General features: G+C 29.5%; 1 protein-coding gene across 14 annotated transcripts in view; it reads left to right on the top strand.

The window, feature by feature from the left end:
- The window catches only part of LOC143057256 (uncharacterized), a 104880-nt gene that overhangs the window by 61186 nt on the left and 22904 nt on the right, over positions 1-20790 (top strand). For 8 of the 14 annotated variants that reach the window (XM_076230525.1, XM_076230522.1, XM_076230529.1 and 5 more), the window contains 7 exons: positions 8154-8336; positions 10016-10096; positions 14610-14731; positions 16801-16966; positions 17247-17581; positions 19313-19870; positions 20282-20533. In XM_076230525.1, coding sequence (XP_076086640.1) covers positions 8154-8336; positions 10016-10096; positions 14610-14731; positions 16801-16966; positions 17247-17581; positions 19313-19870; positions 20282-20533 — 1697 coding nt within the window. Of the gene's footprint in view, positions 1-2062; positions 2436-7575; positions 7675-8153; positions 8337-9908; positions 9975-10015; positions 10097-14068; positions 14198-14609; positions 14732-16800; positions 16967-17246; positions 17582-19312; positions 19871-20281; positions 20534-20790 lie in introns of those variants that run through there. The other 6 variants (XM_076230523.1, XM_076230532.1, XM_076230533.1 and 3 more) reach the window with 5 other exon arrangements.

The raw sequence follows: 20790 nt of genomic DNA, 5'->3' as shown, positions 1-20790 counted from the left end.
TCTTACAACATTCCTAGTAACCTAGTGCAGTTTTGTAGTACGGGAGAAATCTACGGACTTAGCCCATCAAACCTGACAGGTTCGGATCTACTTATGGATATAATAGAATTTCATTGATTTAATACAAACTTTGACCAGGAGATGATGTTATGAATTTCTTTTGGCAATTGAATTAAAGGATAAACATATGCATTAGAGTTGACATTGAAAAGTTATTTATCAAAGTATGGATTGAAGCATTTAGACTTTTTCTCTTTATTTTAGTTGTATCTAAATTTGGAAAAAAAGAGATTTCAAATGCCAACCAATTTCTTTCTGTTTTCTTTGTTAAAATTAAAGCCTTAAAAATGTTAATTGACTGAAGTTGTTACAAGAATGTAGTTGAAAGCAAACCCAGGCCTAGAAAAGTTACAGTATATACTATGTGTAGTAGGTGTAATCATGTTTCCTAGATGCAAATGTGCAACTTCATTGATAACTTTATGATTCACCTTATATTTTGACCAAAGAGGGAAATTCCAGGGTTTTAAGAAATTACCATCCTTAAAGTACATAGGAACAGGTCTTTAATACAGATAGAAGTTTTTGTCATACCATAGGATATTCCAATGTTTTTTCTCTCAAAATATCATATCATCTTTTTTTTTTTCTTAGTCTTTTTGTGAGAAAAATGCACTTGCACGAGTTTTCAGACGTTGTTTCGGTTTAAGAAAATCATAGGTATTTGGCTAATGAATTCTTTACTATTGAGAAACAATATTGTATAATTTTATTCTATAACATATCTTCAGAAGTGGTTCATCACCTATTTAGCTTATATTTTTAAGGTGCACCTCTCTTAAAAGAAGCATATTTTTTAATGCCCCATTTTTGGTTCTTTCTGTTCACTCCCTGGCATAGTGCCAATTATTTATTTGTTTTAAAACATTTCATTTTAACATTCATCAAACCAAAGACATGATTTACAATTATATACCTTTGGAATAGATATATCATATACTTTAATCTGGTGAAAATTGTTACACAATAGACACTTTTATGTCATTTTCCAGGCAACTCTCAAGTGTCCTTAGATTCTCTCTTACAATAAATAAGTGTGAAGGGTTGGTAATCAGGTACACCTTTGTTAAGTTATTGGCAGGTAAATATAGTGAAATACAGAATGTTCACATATTTTTGTTATTTGAGGTCATGATGACTTTCAATTCTTAAAAAAAGGATTAGGTGAGGACAGACAATGTTTATCATGTCTTATATCCAATACTCATTAAGGATTATTTACATGTAGGGGAGAAATTTTATTTCTTATTTCCTGGTTGCATTAGATAGCTTAGTCAATGTAACAGTTGTGTTTTAGATACATTTTTGCTGAGTTTCACACTTTTAGGTTATTTTTATGTTTAGTAGAGGTAATTTTTTGCTTAAGTGGAACATTGTTAAGGCATTGAGTTATGTGAAAGAAATATCTCCATCTGTAAAATCAATGTAACAGCCTTAGTCAACAATCTTTTCCATACTTTAAAATCAAAGCCACAAGAACATATGAAAAGTGGCATTTACCAAAAATATTCCTCGAGGGTAAATATAAAATCAAGGCCACACCATGTGCGAAAAGAAAGTACATCCTTTTAACCTAACAGGCTAATTTTTGAAAGGAGTCTTTTTTACCATTTGTTTTGCTTCATGATAACTTTTCATAAATTATTGTTTTTACTTAGAATGGGTGTCAGACACGTAATTGACATATTTACATTTTAAATGAATGTAAATTGACCATACAGTTTCAAAGGAATTAATACATTCATATCAATTGATAAATAAGTGCCAATTTTAAACTTTGTCAACAGCTCTTTAATATTTGATATAAGCATCAAATTTCATGACAATTCCATTTAACATTTGACAACATCAAAGATGTACTATTTAGATACTACAACCACAATAATGGGGGATACGGCCCTATTGATAGCTTCTTGTTGATAATTGGTTTTATACCCCCAATGATAAAACAATTGAAGTATATAGGTTATCATACCTGTGTGTACCTGAGAAATCTCACCTGTTCGCTTCGTTTAGGTGACTGTCCTGGGAGTTTGTAACAATACCCGATGCTGCATGTTCTAAGGAAAGTTAAAAAAGTTGTCAATACTGAAGTTCACGATATATAGACCTGAAATTTATTGAATAGTCAATACAAAGTTCTGATAAGAAAAGGTCATGCATGTTCGCAAATGGATTTCAATTGTGAATTTGATAGATTAAAGGATTAAGGTTTATCAGGAATTTAATTCTTGAGAATAAATTTTGGTGTGGGAATTTTTCTTCCGTCTGGGAATATGGATGCCAATGATACAACAGACACTCAGGACCTACTGAGTGAGAGTGATACAAGTGAGGCACCAAGAGTTGGCTTTGTCAAAAACAAAGTACAAGCAGTTAGTATTATATGTTATGTGATTTATCTACGCTAAGTGTATCATTGTCTGAACTTATTTAGAATTGTTGAAAACTTGCTGACTATGCATTTATTGTAATACTTAGTTTTGGTCTGTTGCACATTTATATATGCAGGATTTGTCTGCCATATTTATTGGTAGTCTTATGAATTTGTTATACAACATGCAATATAAAAATGACTTTGGAAGAAGAGCTGCTTGTGAATTAGTGTATACATATATTTTTATATAATTTCTTCTTATATAGTCTTGTGTTTAGAAAATTATAAAAAATAAAAAAAGTTGAAAGGAAAAATATTATATAAAGGATATATTCTAAATAATTTTAATACTTTTTATTTTTATTTTGTTAATTTTATTTATGCTTAAACTGGTACATTTAAAAAAAATTAATTCGCCAATTAATTAAAAAAAAATAGGGGGGTGGGGGAGGGATTAGTTGCAATAATTCAAAGAATCTTAAAAAGTTTTAATCCAGAAGTAAATTACTATTGAATCTATCCCCTTTGGTTTGGTACATGTAGTCCTACTGATTGATAAGTCTTGATAATTTCTCAGTGCCTGCCATTTTTAAAGTATACATGCTTAATCTTGACCAAATGACAGTAATTATAACAAATAGCTTTTACTTAATGACTGCCAAAATTTAACAAATTTTCTCTCAATAAATGACCCATTCTTTATTAGATTTTTTGAGTTGACACCTGTAGTTCAGATCAATTGGAGATTTATTTTTTGTGACATTTCACAGTTACAATGGCTTTTTGAGCTTTATTAATTATTGATTGGTGACATAGTTTTAAAGTAAGTAGTTTTTCAACGGGAATCGATACTACCCATGCTAGTAGTTGCCCAGTCACTCAAGGCAAATGAGAATTGTTCTTTTTCAGTCTGTCAGGTGTTAAACTTACACGTCAGGAAACCCAATTCAAATTTTTGATTTTTCTATATTTGATTTTCGCTAAGCCTTAATATTTGTGATATGAGCTGATTGATTAAATTTTTACAGAGCTGTTGAAAGGATATCGTAATAAATTATAAAATCAGGTATCATAGGTGAAAATTAGTTCATTTCTGAAATATTATATGCTTTAAAAATACAGAAAATTTCTGTTTTGTTATGTGTAGTTGCTGCATAATTTATAAATCAGGAATTATGGTTAAAAATTAGTACATTTCTCTGCCATAACCCTTCAGACATGGATTTATAAAAATCAAAGATGTATTTTCCATTTTAAAAATGTCTTAATGGATTGTTTTACAAAAAGTTTTAAATATTCTACTTGTTTGCATTTGTTTGTAATTTAGAAGTATACTATTGTTTACATATCTAAGATATAGTTACATGTCATAAATGAACAAATGTAAGAGAATTCTATTCTTCATTAGGATTTATAACAATTGTTCAGACATGCAGGCCATGACCAAGTAGAATTTTATTATCAAATCTCAATTGACATATTCTTTTTTTTTTCAATAAAAGAGAAGCTATATTTTAATTTTTGTATGTTTCAAATGATTTTTTGAGTGTTGCAAATAAGTTACTCAAAGGTTTAAAAAACAGAATTGAAGAATGTATTTATGTGTAATTTTGTTCATACATGTATGAAGCAGAACATGTACATGTATAAGAACATTCTTCCTTTTCCTGTAAGCTTTATGAGTCTAGTATAAATCTAGAAATGGAGCTATTATTTTGCTTATATTTCATTTTTGTGGTACAAAATACAAATGGGACTGTAAATAAATTATGTGGAGTTGCTTTTAAGGTTATATATCCTGTCCCTCCTTTATTCTGACATTCATTGTTTAGCTGTCTATGTAATACACTAATCTTTGATTACTAACCTTATAGAATTAATTTATGCTTTAACTTTGATAATTACCATGTAACAAAACTATGCCCAATTTATAATTCATACTTTTAAATTGATTTTTGATTCGTTTCAGACCTGAGAAACATAAGTATGTTAATTGATTTTCAACAGTTTTGTAAGGGGTTTTAATTCTTTAATCCTTACATGAAGTATAGAACACGGGTATTTTATTAAAAAACATTTCTTTGTAGTGGCTATGTAAACTTTTTTAGTTTGCAAAGTCGTCAGTCAAATATTTTTGATAAGGTTTTGTTCCTAGTACTTAATAATTTATTAAATATTTAAAATGTTTATATGGTTTGTCACATATGTTTGTATAAACAATGCAAGATAACTGTTATTACAGTCATTTACAAAATTCCTTTATAACTTTAAAACAGTTTATAAAACAAAATTGTTTAAAAATGCAATATATATGAACCGCTGAGTTGAATACAGTTTGAGTTATGAGCTATCATGAAATTCCCATGTTAAGATGGAATTTAAAGATAATCCCAGACTGTGCCTGACAGGATCAGGTCTAAAGTAAACTTTACATTGAACAACAGACAAAATTAATTCCCAAATACATATATATAAATGAACTGAGTTGTCATTTTAAACTAGCAGGGGAGGTTACCCATGTGGTTAGAGAATTTTGTAAGTGTTTGAATCATTCTTTAAATTTTGTTGTATCGTTTAGTATATTTTGTATGATTTTGTCTGATATTCAATATGATAATAAAATAAAATTAAGAAAATTTGGTCTGAATAACAGGGTTGGGGATAGTTTTAGTTAAATCAAAGACATTGATGTTGTGATTTTAAATATGGCACGTGGCAGTTGCGATTGACTTCAGTCTTAGTTGTCACAGTATGTCCGTTTTCCTTACTAGGGTTGGTGGATCTCAGAGCAATCCAGCTTCTTTCACCAAGAAAACTGGACGCTACTAAATAGTGCAAAAGTACTGAAAGTTAAGGTTTTATTTAAGCATTTTATTGTAAAATCATGTAAAGGGGACATTTTCTTTTATTTATTATTTTATAGTCATTGCTGATAGAGTATAATGAAATTTGAAGATGGGAAGATCGTTTGATTTTTATGAATGAGGGACCTGGTTGTCAAGCATCAGTTTGATGTAGCTTATTCAGCTTCACCTGAATGCTTGATCAAGCAAGCAGCAAAACTAAGTAAAATCAATGAAAACAATTAAAAACATCCTTTTTAACCCAAGATTGTCAGTTAATGTGTTTGTCAGTAATTTGTGATCAGTTAAAGGAAAGGCTTAATTCCTTACCAGTGAATGATTAGAATGTACTAATGAAATCAATACATAGTTAGTGAACTCTGCAAGTTTTTACAGGTTCTACAGGGTCAGGGTGTGAATTTTTTATATGAAATATGATATGGTAAATAATAGGTCTGACAATAAATTTTAAGGTAAAGTTTAATATTTTCATATTTGATTATTTTTTTTATGTATTTTAATTTTGAATAATTTGAAAATAGGTTCTCTATACTGCATTTATACTTCCTTGTTCAATATGTATATATGGTATAAAATTTCTAGTACTTGAGATTTCATGAACAGAAGTTTTAATCAAGTAGGCACATAATTATTATTGAATCCTGCAACATTAAAAGCTTTTTATTTTTTTTATTGAGATGATAAAATTGGAAGCAAGAAACAAAATTGATTAAACAATGAAAGCTGTTAGTGGTTATATATTAACTAGAATAATATTTGGGCTATTTATTGTTTACTGACACTTTATAATATCAAAAGAAATATAAGTTTTCATGAGGTTTGCTTGACTGATTTGGCAGTTAATAAAAAAAGGAAACAAAAAATACTTGGTATGTTAGGCAGACCTTTTCAGTAGATTTGAAAATATTAGTTTTACAGGGAAAACAACAGAATAATATAAACTACATGTATGCACATAAATATTTTTGTGAGTTAAAGATGAAACATTCAAAGCGGTTTAAAAGAGAAAGTTTTTTTTCCTAGTTGGTTTGCGTAACATAATTTGCAATATAACATCTTTTTAGAAATAATAATACCCCCTTATCCCAAACCCGAACCGAAAAACCAATTGAGATTTTTGGCACCTCTTAATCATCCAATATGATGTTATTACAATATGCAATACTTGATCTTATTTTGGTCTTTGCAAACAATGCAATGCTTCAAATCTGTCATCAACCCATTTTGGCTGTTCACAGGCATATGTAAGGTTAAATTTGGAAGAAAAGTTTCTTGAGAAAATTTTGTTAAAGTTTATCGATCAGAAAATCTAGCTGGGTTTATTTCATCATTTTCAACACTTTACCAATTGTACGAATTTAAATTGGTTATGATTTGCTGATTAAGACTTATGTGCCCCACCGACTTTGTGTATTGAATTTGCTTATTGATCGAGTTTAATAACTCTTCTGATTTGATTAGTAACGCTATTTGAATATCCATTGTTCGTTTGATTTAAATCTTTTGTTTACGTAATTGTTCAGGTGTGCCTGCAAAGTTTATTGTAATTAAAGTTACCGGTATAGCTAAAATTACTTTCCGTTTCGTTTCTTAGAGGTCATATTTTAACATTTAATTGGATTTAAGACAAAAGCAATAGCAGAACTAAGGCATGCTTAAAAGATCAGCTATATATGGTGGATATATTTACTTACGGTAGTGCTAATTTTTTAAATTTTAATTTCTCATATTTTTCTTTTGAATTATGAAGCAAGAGGATTTTGAAGAAAGCATTTTATAATAGTCTTTATAAAATCCTACTAATTACTCAGTTTCATTTTTTACATGTGAAATTTTTTGACACAGTTTTCTTTTCTTTAGTTGACCTATAGGTCAAATGCATTGAATGCATTTAGGACAACTGTACTTGGCATTCTATATAAATATGGTTCAAAAGTTGTTATGGATGAAGTGTTAGAATATGATGTCGATTCTATGCATGCTATGTGTAATACATAAAAATACTTGTGTTTCAGTTGTGTAAGAAATTTTATACCATAGAAACTGCTTTGTTCAGAATTTTTAAATTATAAATATTAAAAATAATGTAATCATTGATTTTGTAATGTTTGAAATATGATATTTGCAGTTTTCTTTTACCTATGTATATACAAGACGGAAACAAAAAACTATGCATGTTTACAAGGGGTATTTTGTGTATGTATGTGTCATTGTTGTGTTAGAGAAAGAAGTTATTGTTTTATAATGCAGACTCAAACTTGCTTAGGGTATCACTTGAAGAGAGAATTTCATTAGGGTTGGTAAAAAATGGAGGACAGTGAAACCAACATGGAGAGTTCTTCTTCATCTTTCTATTACAAAAGATCTATAATGGTAGGCCTATTGTAAACTTTTAGATCTTTGATAATACATTGTATTGCAATTGGTACATTTTTTAGCACTTGATGTATTATAGTTATAGCAGATAAAATATGTTAAGTTATGCTTATATGATTTCATTTTGAATACATATCAAGTTTACAAATGTACAAAAGTTTTGTGTATTGGCATGTTCTTGTAATTTCTATTGCATTTTAAGTCAATTTGAAGCTGATTTGAACAAATGGTAAAAGGGATTCAAAATATTACTTTTATCATCTTAATATTTTGGTACTTACATGTATTTTAAAGTATGAATGTAAACTATTACAACAAAATACTGGGAGTTCATTGTATATTGTGTTAATGAAATCATTGACAGCAGCTATGTGTTACAAAAATCCACAAAATACTGTATAATTAAAATTCATGTACAATTATATCTATCAATAAAGAACAAAGCTTTTCAAAAGAATGTTTTTATGTCATTCCAGCTTGAACAGAACTTGAAGGGAGAAGGCGACTACGGTGAAACACCATCTAAAAATCTTGTCCAGCAGAACATCGAGTTACGGAGGAAACTAGAGGAGGAACATCAAAGTTATAAACGTAAACTCCAGGCATACCAAGACGGACAGCAGAGACAAGCTCAACTTGTACAGAAACTTCAAGCCAAGGTAGGAGCTAGGTCTTCATAGATACAATTAGAGCCAAAAGTTTATCAATAAATCGTTAATAGGCCAGGTCTTAGTATGATTGCCCAAATTTAGTAACAAATTGACCCACAATGGATATTTTTTGTCTGAAAATTATTTCCAATATAATTCTTATTGCAATCAACAATGGACACGTTTACTTTGAATCTTATGGTAGTACTTAAGATATTTCAAATGTACCACCTGTAAAGGGAGATAATTTGTTAAATATTGATAGATCCACAAACAAAGAATTCTTTTCAAGAAAAACTATAAAAGATCAATCAGCGTCAATATTTATTTTTTGTACAAAAGTAATGAAAAAAGAAAATGAAATTTTGAATTGGGATTATCTCCCTTTTATTTTGTTTTTCTCAGATTACTGAGCGTCGACCACAGGTGAAATTTTCCTGATATTTTCTTTCATTTTATATCAACATATCATACAATATACATTCTTATCCATAGAAGTTGCTGCACCTCAAGGAATAGCATAGTTAGCAAATATATGCCATCAAATATTCACAGTTTCTTTGCTTTAGAGTTTTAAAATGTTTTAATTATATGATGTTTTTAGATTATAAATGATTTTTTATTTCAAAATTCATGAACTACTTAAATTAGCAAATGCTGACCTTAAATGTCCTTGACATTAAATTGGATATTTTTGAAAAAAAATGTATTCAGCCATTTGGTATGGTATTTACTGAAAAATTGACAAGTTCTGAATTAGAAAACAGAAGAAAACAGAACTGTTTATAAAGATTTTTTTTACTGTTCAGCATATTTTCTACAGCTATCATGTATTTATTATTAACCAATTTCTTGTAAAACATTACCAGGTTCAAAACTTTATATCTTGGAAAAAACCTGAATAGTTAGTATTTCTAAATGTTTTGTTAACCAGTTCAATAGTACACATGTTATACAATTGTTAGAATGCATCCAATATGAATGAAGTTTATGTAACAAAATTTCATAATTTTTTGATAAATTGTATTTTAATAGGGTTTCCTTAGTGTAGTTTTTACATTGGCTTTTGAATATAATCAAGTTTGTATGAAAATTTGTATTTAATTTGACATAGATAGTGCATTTTTCTCAGAGTATCCTTCAAAAGGATATTGCTAATTAGCATTTTAAATAGATTTTTATGCAAGGATTCAAAATAAGTAAAATACATAGCAATTTAAATAGTATTGAAAAGTACACAATTCTTTGAATTCAAATGTATAACATGCACAAGCTATTGTTGTGCAAAACTGCCTTAGTGTTGTGTTAAATTTAAATTCATGAATATGACTTCAAAAAGTACTTGTTAAGAATGGACTAGGTTTGGTTCTAAAGACACATACTAATGCAAGTAGACAATGTTATTTCTTTATCTGTAATTCAGGTTTTTTTTTTAGTTTTGAGTCTTGATAGCTTACAGTCTGCTGAGTTTGAAAAAATTGAATTGAATTTATACCACATGGAAAGGCTATATTAACCATTTATTCTCAAGTTTCAGAGCCAGTTAGCTGCAGTTTAATTTTTACAGATTCAATTTTTCAGCTTTTACAATACAAGAAAAAATGTACTGATTATGAAACAAAGATACACTCACAGTCAATTTCGCAGGTAATTAGAGAATATTAACCAATCATATTATTCATGTTTAGGTTTTGCAGTACAAGAAAAAGTGTGAGGAAATCGAGGTAGATAACTCCGATATAAAATCCCGCTATGATCATTTGAAGTCGGTAAGCTAGTTGCGTGGAAGGAGTGTTTAATTAGGTGGCTGGCTTTTCCACTTAGATGTTACTTGAACAATTTCAGAAATTCTTAAAACTTTCAGCCATGAAATCCTCTGTCTTAGCACAACCTATCAATTGGTTTGTGAAAGAAATCACGATTTTCAGACAAAGTTTTTAAAATTTCCTGTCTTTGTTCAAGTAGCAATTTTATTGATGAGATTGTGTTTCCTGTTTTTATTTTTTGTTGTTTTTTCTTTGTTCGATAAACAATAGATATTGTATAATATTTGGAACTTTGACTACATGTGAAAAAAGGAATAACTATCTCATCAATATAACTAGGTTTTAGACAACCAATAACTTGTTTGTATCTGAAGTACTGCTTAAACTGGAATCATTATAGTTCAGCAGTAAAAAGATGAAAGTTAAGCAGTCAATGGATTCAAAGCAAGCCATTGGTTGAGAGACTCTGCACTTTTTGGGCATGTTGTACTGATCCTGTTTGATATGAATTATTAGGTTCTACAGTATAAACGCAAATGTGGTGACCTTGAGAATGCAAATAGTAGTTTTAAATCAAATTCAACCGTGAGTAATTTTTGCACTGAAGTTCATCTTATTGTTGTTGCAAGAAACTCTATCATTACTCAACTCTAGTAAATATTGGTATTGTTTGTTTTTGATTTTATTTTTGTATTCCGCTCTGTGTAGCAATTTTTTTTTTTTAATTGCATAAGTGAATCATTTTAAAGGGAGTACATATTTCAGTAATTAGAACTCATTTTCCAAAACATCTTGTCTTGAATATGTTACAAAACTTTCAACATTTATAATTGTCCCAAAATTATATTATTTACAGTTATCAATAAACAGAGAAACAAATTGAAATAACCTCACAAACTTTCATCTAAACCCTTCATAGATTTTATTGCACTATATCATATGATTGAAAATTAACAGAATCATGATAGTTTACAGTACGTTTCTGCAAAATTTCAAATTCTTTAAACTCTATGCATAACTGATGATATGAAATTCAATTGAATAAGTCCCCAAGCACTTAACTTTAACCAAAAACTACCATAAATCATACATTGGTCTGTGTGTATTAATAAGTACCTTATTCACTTCATAAAATATACTTAAATGATGATATATGATTTGATAGGAACAGCAATATTAAACCCTAGTCAAATTTAATAATGGTTCTGGAGATGTTGACATGTTTTACAACTTTGATATAATATCTTCTTCACAAATTCAGTTGAATAATATCTTTAACACTAAGAAATTCAATGAATAGATTATATTTGCAATATAGTGTTACCTTCAATTAGTTGTAATAAAAGGAAAAATATAATTTTATCACTAAGAATGGAATAAAACTGGTAAACGAATTCACAAGTACTTTATTTTATTCTGGATTCTTGATTTTAAAACACTTTTCAGAACCCTTGCAAAACACTGTTATAAGTTGAAGAAATAAAGAAACGAAAACACAAACTTTATTTGGTACAACTGAACAACTGTTGAAAAAGTCTTAAGACATCGTTAGCTTTAGGTCTGTGTATATACATGCATATAGTATAAGGAAAATGAGTCCTTGAAAAGCTATAAAAAAGAGTTATGTAAAATCTTAGGAAGGGGAGGAGGAAGAGATAACAAAAAAAGGGGTTGTCCAATACTTGCCACTAAATAACACATTACTAAACTCTCACAAAATGCCTGTAGATCATTGTTGGGTCTGATCACTATGTGTTGTGTGTTGTTTTCTTCAAAGATGACAAATTCAGGAAAAGTCATTTCATTATCGGAAAAAAGATTCAAATCTTATTTTTGTTTCCTGAATTTGTCATTTGTGAAGAGTTTGTTGTGTTTGCCTGTGTGTGTTGTCTGTTGTAATGTTTTATGTAGATAGTATTTGCTGTTGTGTATTACATACATGTAAAATTTGTTTGTTACAGAAGGATAACATATTTTAATCAGTCTTAAATGCATTGCTTATATAAAAAAAAAGTTTGGTTGAGAAAATTAAAAAAAATAGCAAAATAAAGACAGTAACAACTATTCACTTAAAAATTTTACACTGAATATACAATTAAATTCCATTTACTTCTGACTGAATGATAAAAAAAAAAAAAGAAAAAGAAAATCAGGATATTCTGATAACAGCGATCTCGATGAAGCATACTTTCAGTTTACATTGTAGTAACTAAAAAATTTCTCCTTACAGTTACTGGTATTTAATCAATATGAAATAGTAAACATTTTATGGAGTTAAAATCAATTTTAAGTAATTTTCTTTTCATTAAACTTCAAATAATTAGCTTGTTTACTCAGTATAAATTTTCTTTACATAACCAAATCAAGTTATGAGTTGATACATGTATGTATTTAATGACCCAGCTGAGGCATTGTGCTCTAAATAATAAGACATTATATAACGAAATACACAGTTTGTTTGAATTGATATTTATACAATTGTTAGGTTTTTTCACTTCAAACGACATTGATTTTAAGTCATATCTTCATGTTAAGATTTATACACTCAGCTGCAGCTTGAGTCTACAATGTAAGAAAACAAATTATAGCCTTGAAATCATACATGTTTTAAATGAGATCAAAGAACTTTAGGAAAGACACAAAATTTACTAGTTAGGGTTAGCTAGTATCTTGACCTCAGTGTTGATACTCAGAAATTTATTTAAGAAATCAATGCAGTAATTCAAATTAAAAATCTGTTTTGATAAGTTTATTTGTATATATTCCTTATCTCAGTTTCAAATAAACAGGCCTATTAAACTGCTTTTTGGTTATTATTATCTTTTAAAAAAAGGTCTTATTTTCAAACAGTAGCTGTATATAAACAAAACATATGATGTGAAAATGAACAAAAAGGAATTATTGCTAAGTAAATGATAGAGACATTTAGAAAATATGAAATAGATTAGTTCTCATTCAGTGGTTGCATCCTCAAATCTCGGTTGCTTAATAACCTATTTCATTTGGAAACTGCCAAAAATCTAAAGTAACATGATATACCAAATACGAAATATTTTATTGATATATTAGGAATGAACTTTTGATGAACAAACATGAAAAGTTTTCTACATGTTATAGTTCCTGCATGAAATTCAATGAATTTTAAAATACCACTTTCTCACACCGTTAACAAGTTATATCTTGAATTAATATGTATTTGATTTTATTTTGTGAAATTTAGTTTAAATGTTTATTAGGAACAAATTATTTAACTGAAATAATAAAATTTTAAAAGGAAAACATTTAATATTTTCATATCCCACCGTTTAAACAAATCTAATTAAACTTCATTTTCTTTTAAATGGTTTTTGGCCATTAAAAGCAAGTTTTTGATACAAGGTCAGGAGCCACCGACAATTCACATGGTCACATTCATTTCACAATAAAAGTCACTTTTGTTAATTTTGTTTACCAGTTTAAATAAATGTTTATTTTAATCCAATTTATCAATAACTTTGTTAGATTATTTATCCAATAAAATTGACTTATCTTTTCATGACTCAAATTAATTCCGTTTATATGGTAATATTATTATTATTGTCACTCTCAGCAGTGATGAATTTTATTGAGCTTCTAAATACAAAGGTGTATTCTGTTATACCTATATGTTTTTAACTTTGATCCCATTAAAAACGAGATTTGTCGTAAAGTCAAACATCATCGCTTGATCGTCATTGAAAGGCACCTTTAGCAATCACTTAATGCATCATTTCACGATATGATGTGATATTGCAGTATCTAACTGAGAAAGCACAAAGTGAAATTAATGAATGGAAAGTGTCGTTTTGTGGGACTGGTTAAACAAATATTATCTGTTTGTGCTGTGGAGTTTCCTTGTCCGTCCTGACTTATGGATTTGATTTAAGGACAGTTATCTAAATTAACTCATCTTTTATTAAATTGAAGCCGACTTTATTTAGGGATATAGAAACTTTAGAGTATAATTCAAAAATGGCAGAATCCTCGGAACAGGATCAGGATGTGTTAACAGGAGAATCTAACGATTATAGAATACGTAAAACTTATAGTGCTAAAACAATGCTTCGTCGTAATAAATCTTATAAGGTAGGAAGGACAATAATTGTAAAATTAAACATGGTTTCTGTGTTTTCTTTCAAAAAAATAAAATAACATTTAAGTTACATTGTTTTAATAAGGAGTAATGAAATACTAAAGAAATAACCATTTTACATCTTAAAATAAAAGACGGCTTTGTAAGCATAAGAATCTGTATTCTTCCAAATCTTGTTTAAAAGTTATAAAGGTTCAGTTGGAAGTTTACATTTCCTGTACAGAGGCGGATCCAGAGGAAAAAAGGGGTGGTATAGGGGGGTTGGCACCCCTTTTTTGGACGATCAATGCATTTGAATGGGGAAATATGGTTGGAACCCCCTTTTAAAAATGGCTGGATCTGCCTCTGTTTGTATCCCAATTCACAATGGAGACAATTGTATTTATGAATATGTATTTATTTTAGTTACAATCTCAACAGGACTCCTATCATAAGGGTTTAGACAGTGAAAGTCGTCTCCGTCAGGAAGCAGAAAACAATATGGATCACGAGTCAGCTTTGATCAAGTTAGAAGAGGAACAGCAGAGGTCAGTAGTCCGAGGATGTATAGTAACTCCTCAAGTGATATAATTAAAGTTGTTACAAATAAGTTACAGTGAATTCAGTTATTTTTGTTGGTACCAATTTTGGTTGATTGAGGAAAACTTGCATATTGAAAGATATTTAATTTCAAGGTTTTGGCAAAGTTTACATACATTCCTTAAGGTGTTACCTAATACTACAGGGAGATAACTCTGTAAAGTCAGCTTAACGTTTTAATTACGTTGTGTTGTTAAGGGAATATTAAGATTCTCAATGATCAAAATTGGTGTTTGTCAAACTGCTATATAACCAGTGTATTTTTTTGTGACAAAACGGTTGATTCAAAATTTTTGAAATTTTTATGTTTTTGTTGAAGGGTCAAAGTAAATACATTGTCAAAATTTTATGAAAATTAAACTAGCCAAATTAATTTTAGTGAAAGTGTTGCATACTTTGGAAAATTTGAAATTCATTCAACATTTAAATTAGTTGTTTGCCTGTACCCAGGAAATCCACAAAAAATTAAAAGTATCCAACGAATATTAATTAATCCACGGTAGCTGCAATGTTCTTTGAAAAGTGAGAATTTACAATCAGTGCAAATATGCAGTATCATGGATAGGATGCCCTTTAGATACCTTGGATATACATTACTAATCAACATAATACAAAAAATATATTTCTTCACACCAAAATGATCAAAGATTAGATTGAACATGGTGCAAGCCTATACATACACATATGAATATGCTTTCAATCGAAATGATTGATGATTCATAATTCATATCAAGACGATTTAGAATTGCATACATTATTATGAAAAAAAGTTATGAATGAGAATTTCAATTTGTGCAGTTGGTCTAATAAATATATATTATTCAAATTTTAGAACAAAAAGTAGATGCTTGCTTTCATTATTAGGGAAAGATTATAGCCCTCCATAATAACAAATATTATTCACACACACACACCAGTTTGTTACTTGCTTAAATGGTTACGATAGATAAAATTGATCTTTATTGCATTTGATAAATCCAAACCATGTAAAGCCTTAACCAAAAACTATTCAGGACAAAAGTATTAATATATAAAATTTAAAGCATTCAAATGATATTGATATGCAAAACTATCATTTTGATTCAAATATATACACGATTTACACATCTATGATCGAATTTATGTGACTTATTATTTTACGAAAAAGTGAATTTTTACACAAGGGCTACATGAAACTTTATGTTTCACATAGTTACAGTATTAACTACAAGACATGTCTATACACAATGCTGTATAAGTCATTGGGCATGTAAAATTTAAACCTAATAAGCTGGTTGTAATACAATAAGCCATTGCATTTTAAATCATTTTTAATGTTAATAATGCATAAAAATGTACTAAAAAGCTGAATAATTGATCAGTAATATAATTGGTTTGAAATATTTAATAGTTAGAAAACTGAAAGTTAAAAGAGAAATATATTCAAAATTCAATTGTATACTAAATTTAAAGTTATGTAACATTTATTGAAGAGAGGGTTTAATTTTTATTCTTTAATAGTTATGCATTCTTTATTCTTTTTTTATGATTTGTGTTGCTAAGGTATACTGTTGCAATTTAAATAAGTAATGCTATTGTATATTTATGAGTAATACAAAATACTAATACAGGTTTGGAAAGTACAAAATAATTCATATAACTTTCAATACTCACAATTAAGTATTTCTGTTATTTTTTTTACCAAAAATATTGTATTTACTAGAAATGAGATGAAGTAAAGCAGTCTGTTCCATTCAAGTTTGTTAAAAAGGGCATTTGAAACCTCACCATTAAGTTTAGATTGTGTGTTATGTTGCAGGTGCTTTCTTTTTCTTTGAAAAAATTGTCCTGGTCATGCATGAAATATTTGCCACTGAACATAAAACAACAAACAATCATTAATCTCATTGGAAAAAACCCAATGCAAGACCTTTATAAAATTTACAATCAAATGCATTACAATCTGATCTCCCTTTAAGATAACCTTGAAAATAGTTATACACTGACTATGTAAAATGGCAATTATTCCTCATTTTAGGAGTGCCAGCTTGGCCCATGTAAATTCTATGCTCAGAGAGCAGCTGGATCAAGCAACGGCAGCCAACCAGTCCCTTACTAATGATATCCACAAGCTGACCAACGATTGGCAGAGAGCTAGGGAAGAACTAGAAGGCAAGGAAGCAGAATGGAGAGAGGAGGAACAGGTAATTATTTAACAACACTACATTCCTCCCCTATACTCCTTATCTAATGAAAATGTAGATAATATTGTGGCTTAATTATCAATTAGTAAAAGAATTAGACTTCATTTTGTCCATTGGACACTTGTTTATACTTTTGTTCTGACATGTAGTGTCTCCATTCATGAAATATAAATACAGCATCTTTGAATAAAGTAAGTTTGGGAGAAATTTTAGAAAATTAATGAATTTCATTTATTTTGTCTTTGTTTCATTTTAATTTGTTTACGTATTATTTTTTCAGTCATTTAATGAATACTTCAGCAATGAGCATGGACGCCTCCTCTCATTGTGGCGGGAAGTTGTAGCTTTCCGTCGCAGTTTCGGTGAGTTGAAGACAGCAACAGAACGTGACATGTCTCATCTTCGTTCTGATGTCACCAAGGCATCAAGGAGCATGCACTCTGCCTGTCTCAACCTGAGTGCCAACCAGAGAAGCTCAGATACACAACTTTCGGTTCTGCTGGATCGGGAAAAACAGGAAAGAATGTCTCTTGAGAACCAACTTAGAGATAAGAACAGGGAGATAGGAGAACTTCAGTCTCGCTATGATACTCATAGTGCTGAACTCAACTCCAAGTAAGTATTTAAATCCTGTCAGCAATTCTTAGAATTCGTCATTGCTAGTTTGATGAGTTCTCCACTGGTATTGTTTCATTTGGTTCTTGTACACTCAATTCATCTAGTATTTGAAAATATGTCTTGAACATTGAGATCTCTATTCAAAAACCATATATCAATTCTTATATCTAACACTGTCTTTTGTAATGACCGATTCTTTTAAAATAAATCATTCTGTGTAAATTTGGAGAGCCTACATTTTAACAAATATATCTTGTAAAAATTATTTGTAAGATTTGTAAATGCATCCTGTTCATAAATAGCATTAAAGATTCACATTAATTTTATTCAAATACATTGTATGAAACCAACCAAATAAATTATAATTGGGCAAATGCTATTTTTGAATTGAAATGTGTATTGATCAAGTTACGTAATATGTATAGAAAAAAGTGAATATAATATTTAATAGTGCAAAAGACAGTGTTAAATACTATCATTTTAATTCATGAATAAAAGATTTCTATCAACATGATATTGGAAAATGGATTTTCTCAATGTGTGTATTGCACATATATATATTGTACAAACCTCATTTTCAGATATGTTTATGAAAAGATTTCTGTAGAAAATCAGACACGGTAAAAAAGCAATTAAACAATTGTCTTATAAATTACTATAACGTACTAAAAGGTGATATGCAGTTTTGATTCTCAATTGTTTTCCACTTTTCTAAAAAGATGCAAAAAAAAGAAATTTTTACTTTATTGCTTTAAGACATGATTGCCAAAGTTTTATACTGCCAAAAAGTTTTAAACAATTTTCCTGGTAACTAGTGTTTTAAGATCAAACTGCTTATCATCTTAATTTGCACGAATTATACATTAGTTGGTCTGCTATTATACAGTTGCTTTGTCCCTGAATGTTGGAACAAACTTATCTGCTATATGCTAATTTGTATATGAAATATACATCCAATATATACTTTTTAATATTCGATTCATAATAGAATTTTCAAAATTTTATTAAACACTATTTTGAGTGAAGTATTACAAATGAGGAGGTATAAAAGAGGCTTTATTTGATTCTTATAATTGCCAAAGTAAGTTATTGGTAAATGTCAGACTTGATGCAATAAATCTATCAAATTTGATATATTTGACACACAATCACAGTTTATGACTTTTTGGACAAAAATCGACATAGACCTACCATCAAGAATAAATTTACCCACATTAATGTATTAAAAAAAAAAACATCTTCTAGCAAAATATCTTTTCGAGTATCACTGAATGGCAAGATATTAAAAAAAAGCATTTTTTTCTCAAGTCAGCAGTTTTGAAATAATTGAAAGAATTTTTAAGATTTCATTTGTTGGATAATCTTTTAATAGTTTTATATCAATATTTAAAATATTATTTACATTATAGAGGTAGTTTGGTACCCATATTTATCAGATTATATGAAACTATGTAGAATGCTTACATTGTATATTTTTAGCTTCAGAATATTTAAATTTTCTGCATATTTGAATATTTTTCTGTACTTGATTCTTTGTCAAACAAATATAGTATTTTTTCAAATTCAGATATTTCATTCATATAGAAAGAGAAAACAAATCAGTAAGATGAACAGTAGGATTTAAATATTAAAAAATTCATATGAAAACAAAATTTTAATGAAAAAACCAAGACAACTAGAGGGTAGTGAGATGAGACAATTTCTATCTAACAATATTTATCATTGCAGGGTCAATGAGTTGACAATGTTGAATGAGAAATTGAAGATTCAGGCTGAAGAACATAACAAAACCATCAGCAATCTTCAACGTAACATCAACAACTTGGAGACACGTCTTGGTGAACAGCGCAGTTATGATCTTCCCGAAACTGAATCTTCCCGTCAGTACCGTGAAGAAACAGATGTCATTCATGAGGCTCTTAGAAACATTGCTGAAGCTGTTATCAATGACGCTGATGAACTTGATGCTGAAGGAGGAAGACGATCAGTATCACCTTCAAGAAATAGGTCAATGTCACCAACTGCCAGGGCAAGGTCACCAATTCTAAGAAACAGATCCAAATCTCCCATGGCTAGGTCAAGGTCTCCTGCCTTTGCCGATGCAACTTTCTCCGCTGTCCAAGCAGCCTTAAACAAACGTCAACTCCAGGTTTCAGAACTGAGAGCTAAGTTGATAGCCAGTAAGGATCATAATGGACAGATGAGAAAGAACCTGGATGATGTGGAAAATGAGAGACGTAGACTGGAAATGCAGATTATCAACCTGAAAGAGGATCTGGACTTATCGTAAGTTTGCTTTCATTTTCAAAATAATTGATAAACGATGACTTTGGAGTTTGTTTTCATTTTCAAATCAATTGATAAACGATGACTTTCGAATTTGTGTACTTTCCCGTAAATCTTCTATGTTACAGTGTACAGTATATCTTAGTATGACAGAGTAAGAACCACTTGATCAATGATATTATTTACTTTGATTCACCTCAGGTCAACCAGTGTAATTACTCTGTCATAAAAAACAACCCTAAAATTGGTGCATTGCTACAAATTAATGATAAAATAGGTACTGTTTCAATGTTCCTTTATTTGAAAACTTTAGGGGAAAAAATTGATGTGCAGCCTATGCTACATTAAAATGAAATTTTTAATCAGTCTGTTATAACATTGAAAGAATGACATGAATCTTTTGCATTGTAGGAAAAGAGACAAAGATGATACCTCTAGAGAGAGAGACAGGCTCAGGAATTCTCTTAACTTAACAGGAAATGAGAAGTCACAGCTAGAGAAGGTTCGTTACGAAATGAACGAACAGGTAGAAGGGCTTCAGATGGAGAACGAAAAACTCCAGGCTGCCAACACGGAACTACAGAGACAGAGGGACAACATTGAGGAGGACAAAGAGGACGTAACCAAAGACAAAGAGAGGCAACTTAAGGAGAATGATAGATGGTAAGAAAGTTTAGATAATAAGATTAGGGGGACTGGTAGGGACATCTGAAAGAGTGATATCAATAAATGGTTGACTGCAAAATATGAAATATTGAACAGGAAATACTAATTAAAGAAAAACATGATAGAAAGCATAGAAGTTCCAAATGTGCTGTTTGAAAGAAAGAGTCACAGGTACAGGGATTTCAAAGGGTTGCAGAACATATGGGGATTGAAATTAGCAGCCAAATAGCAGGTTCTTGGTTTTTGATAGGTAA

This window comes from Mytilus galloprovincialis, chromosome 13, assembly GCF_965363235.1.
Source record: "Mytilus galloprovincialis chromosome 13, xbMytGall1.hap1.1, whole genome shotgun sequence".
NCBI lineage: Eukaryota > Metazoa > Mollusca > Bivalvia > Mytilida > Mytilidae > Mytilus > Mytilus galloprovincialis.
This window is presented reverse-complemented; position numbering and strand designations above follow the sequence as displayed.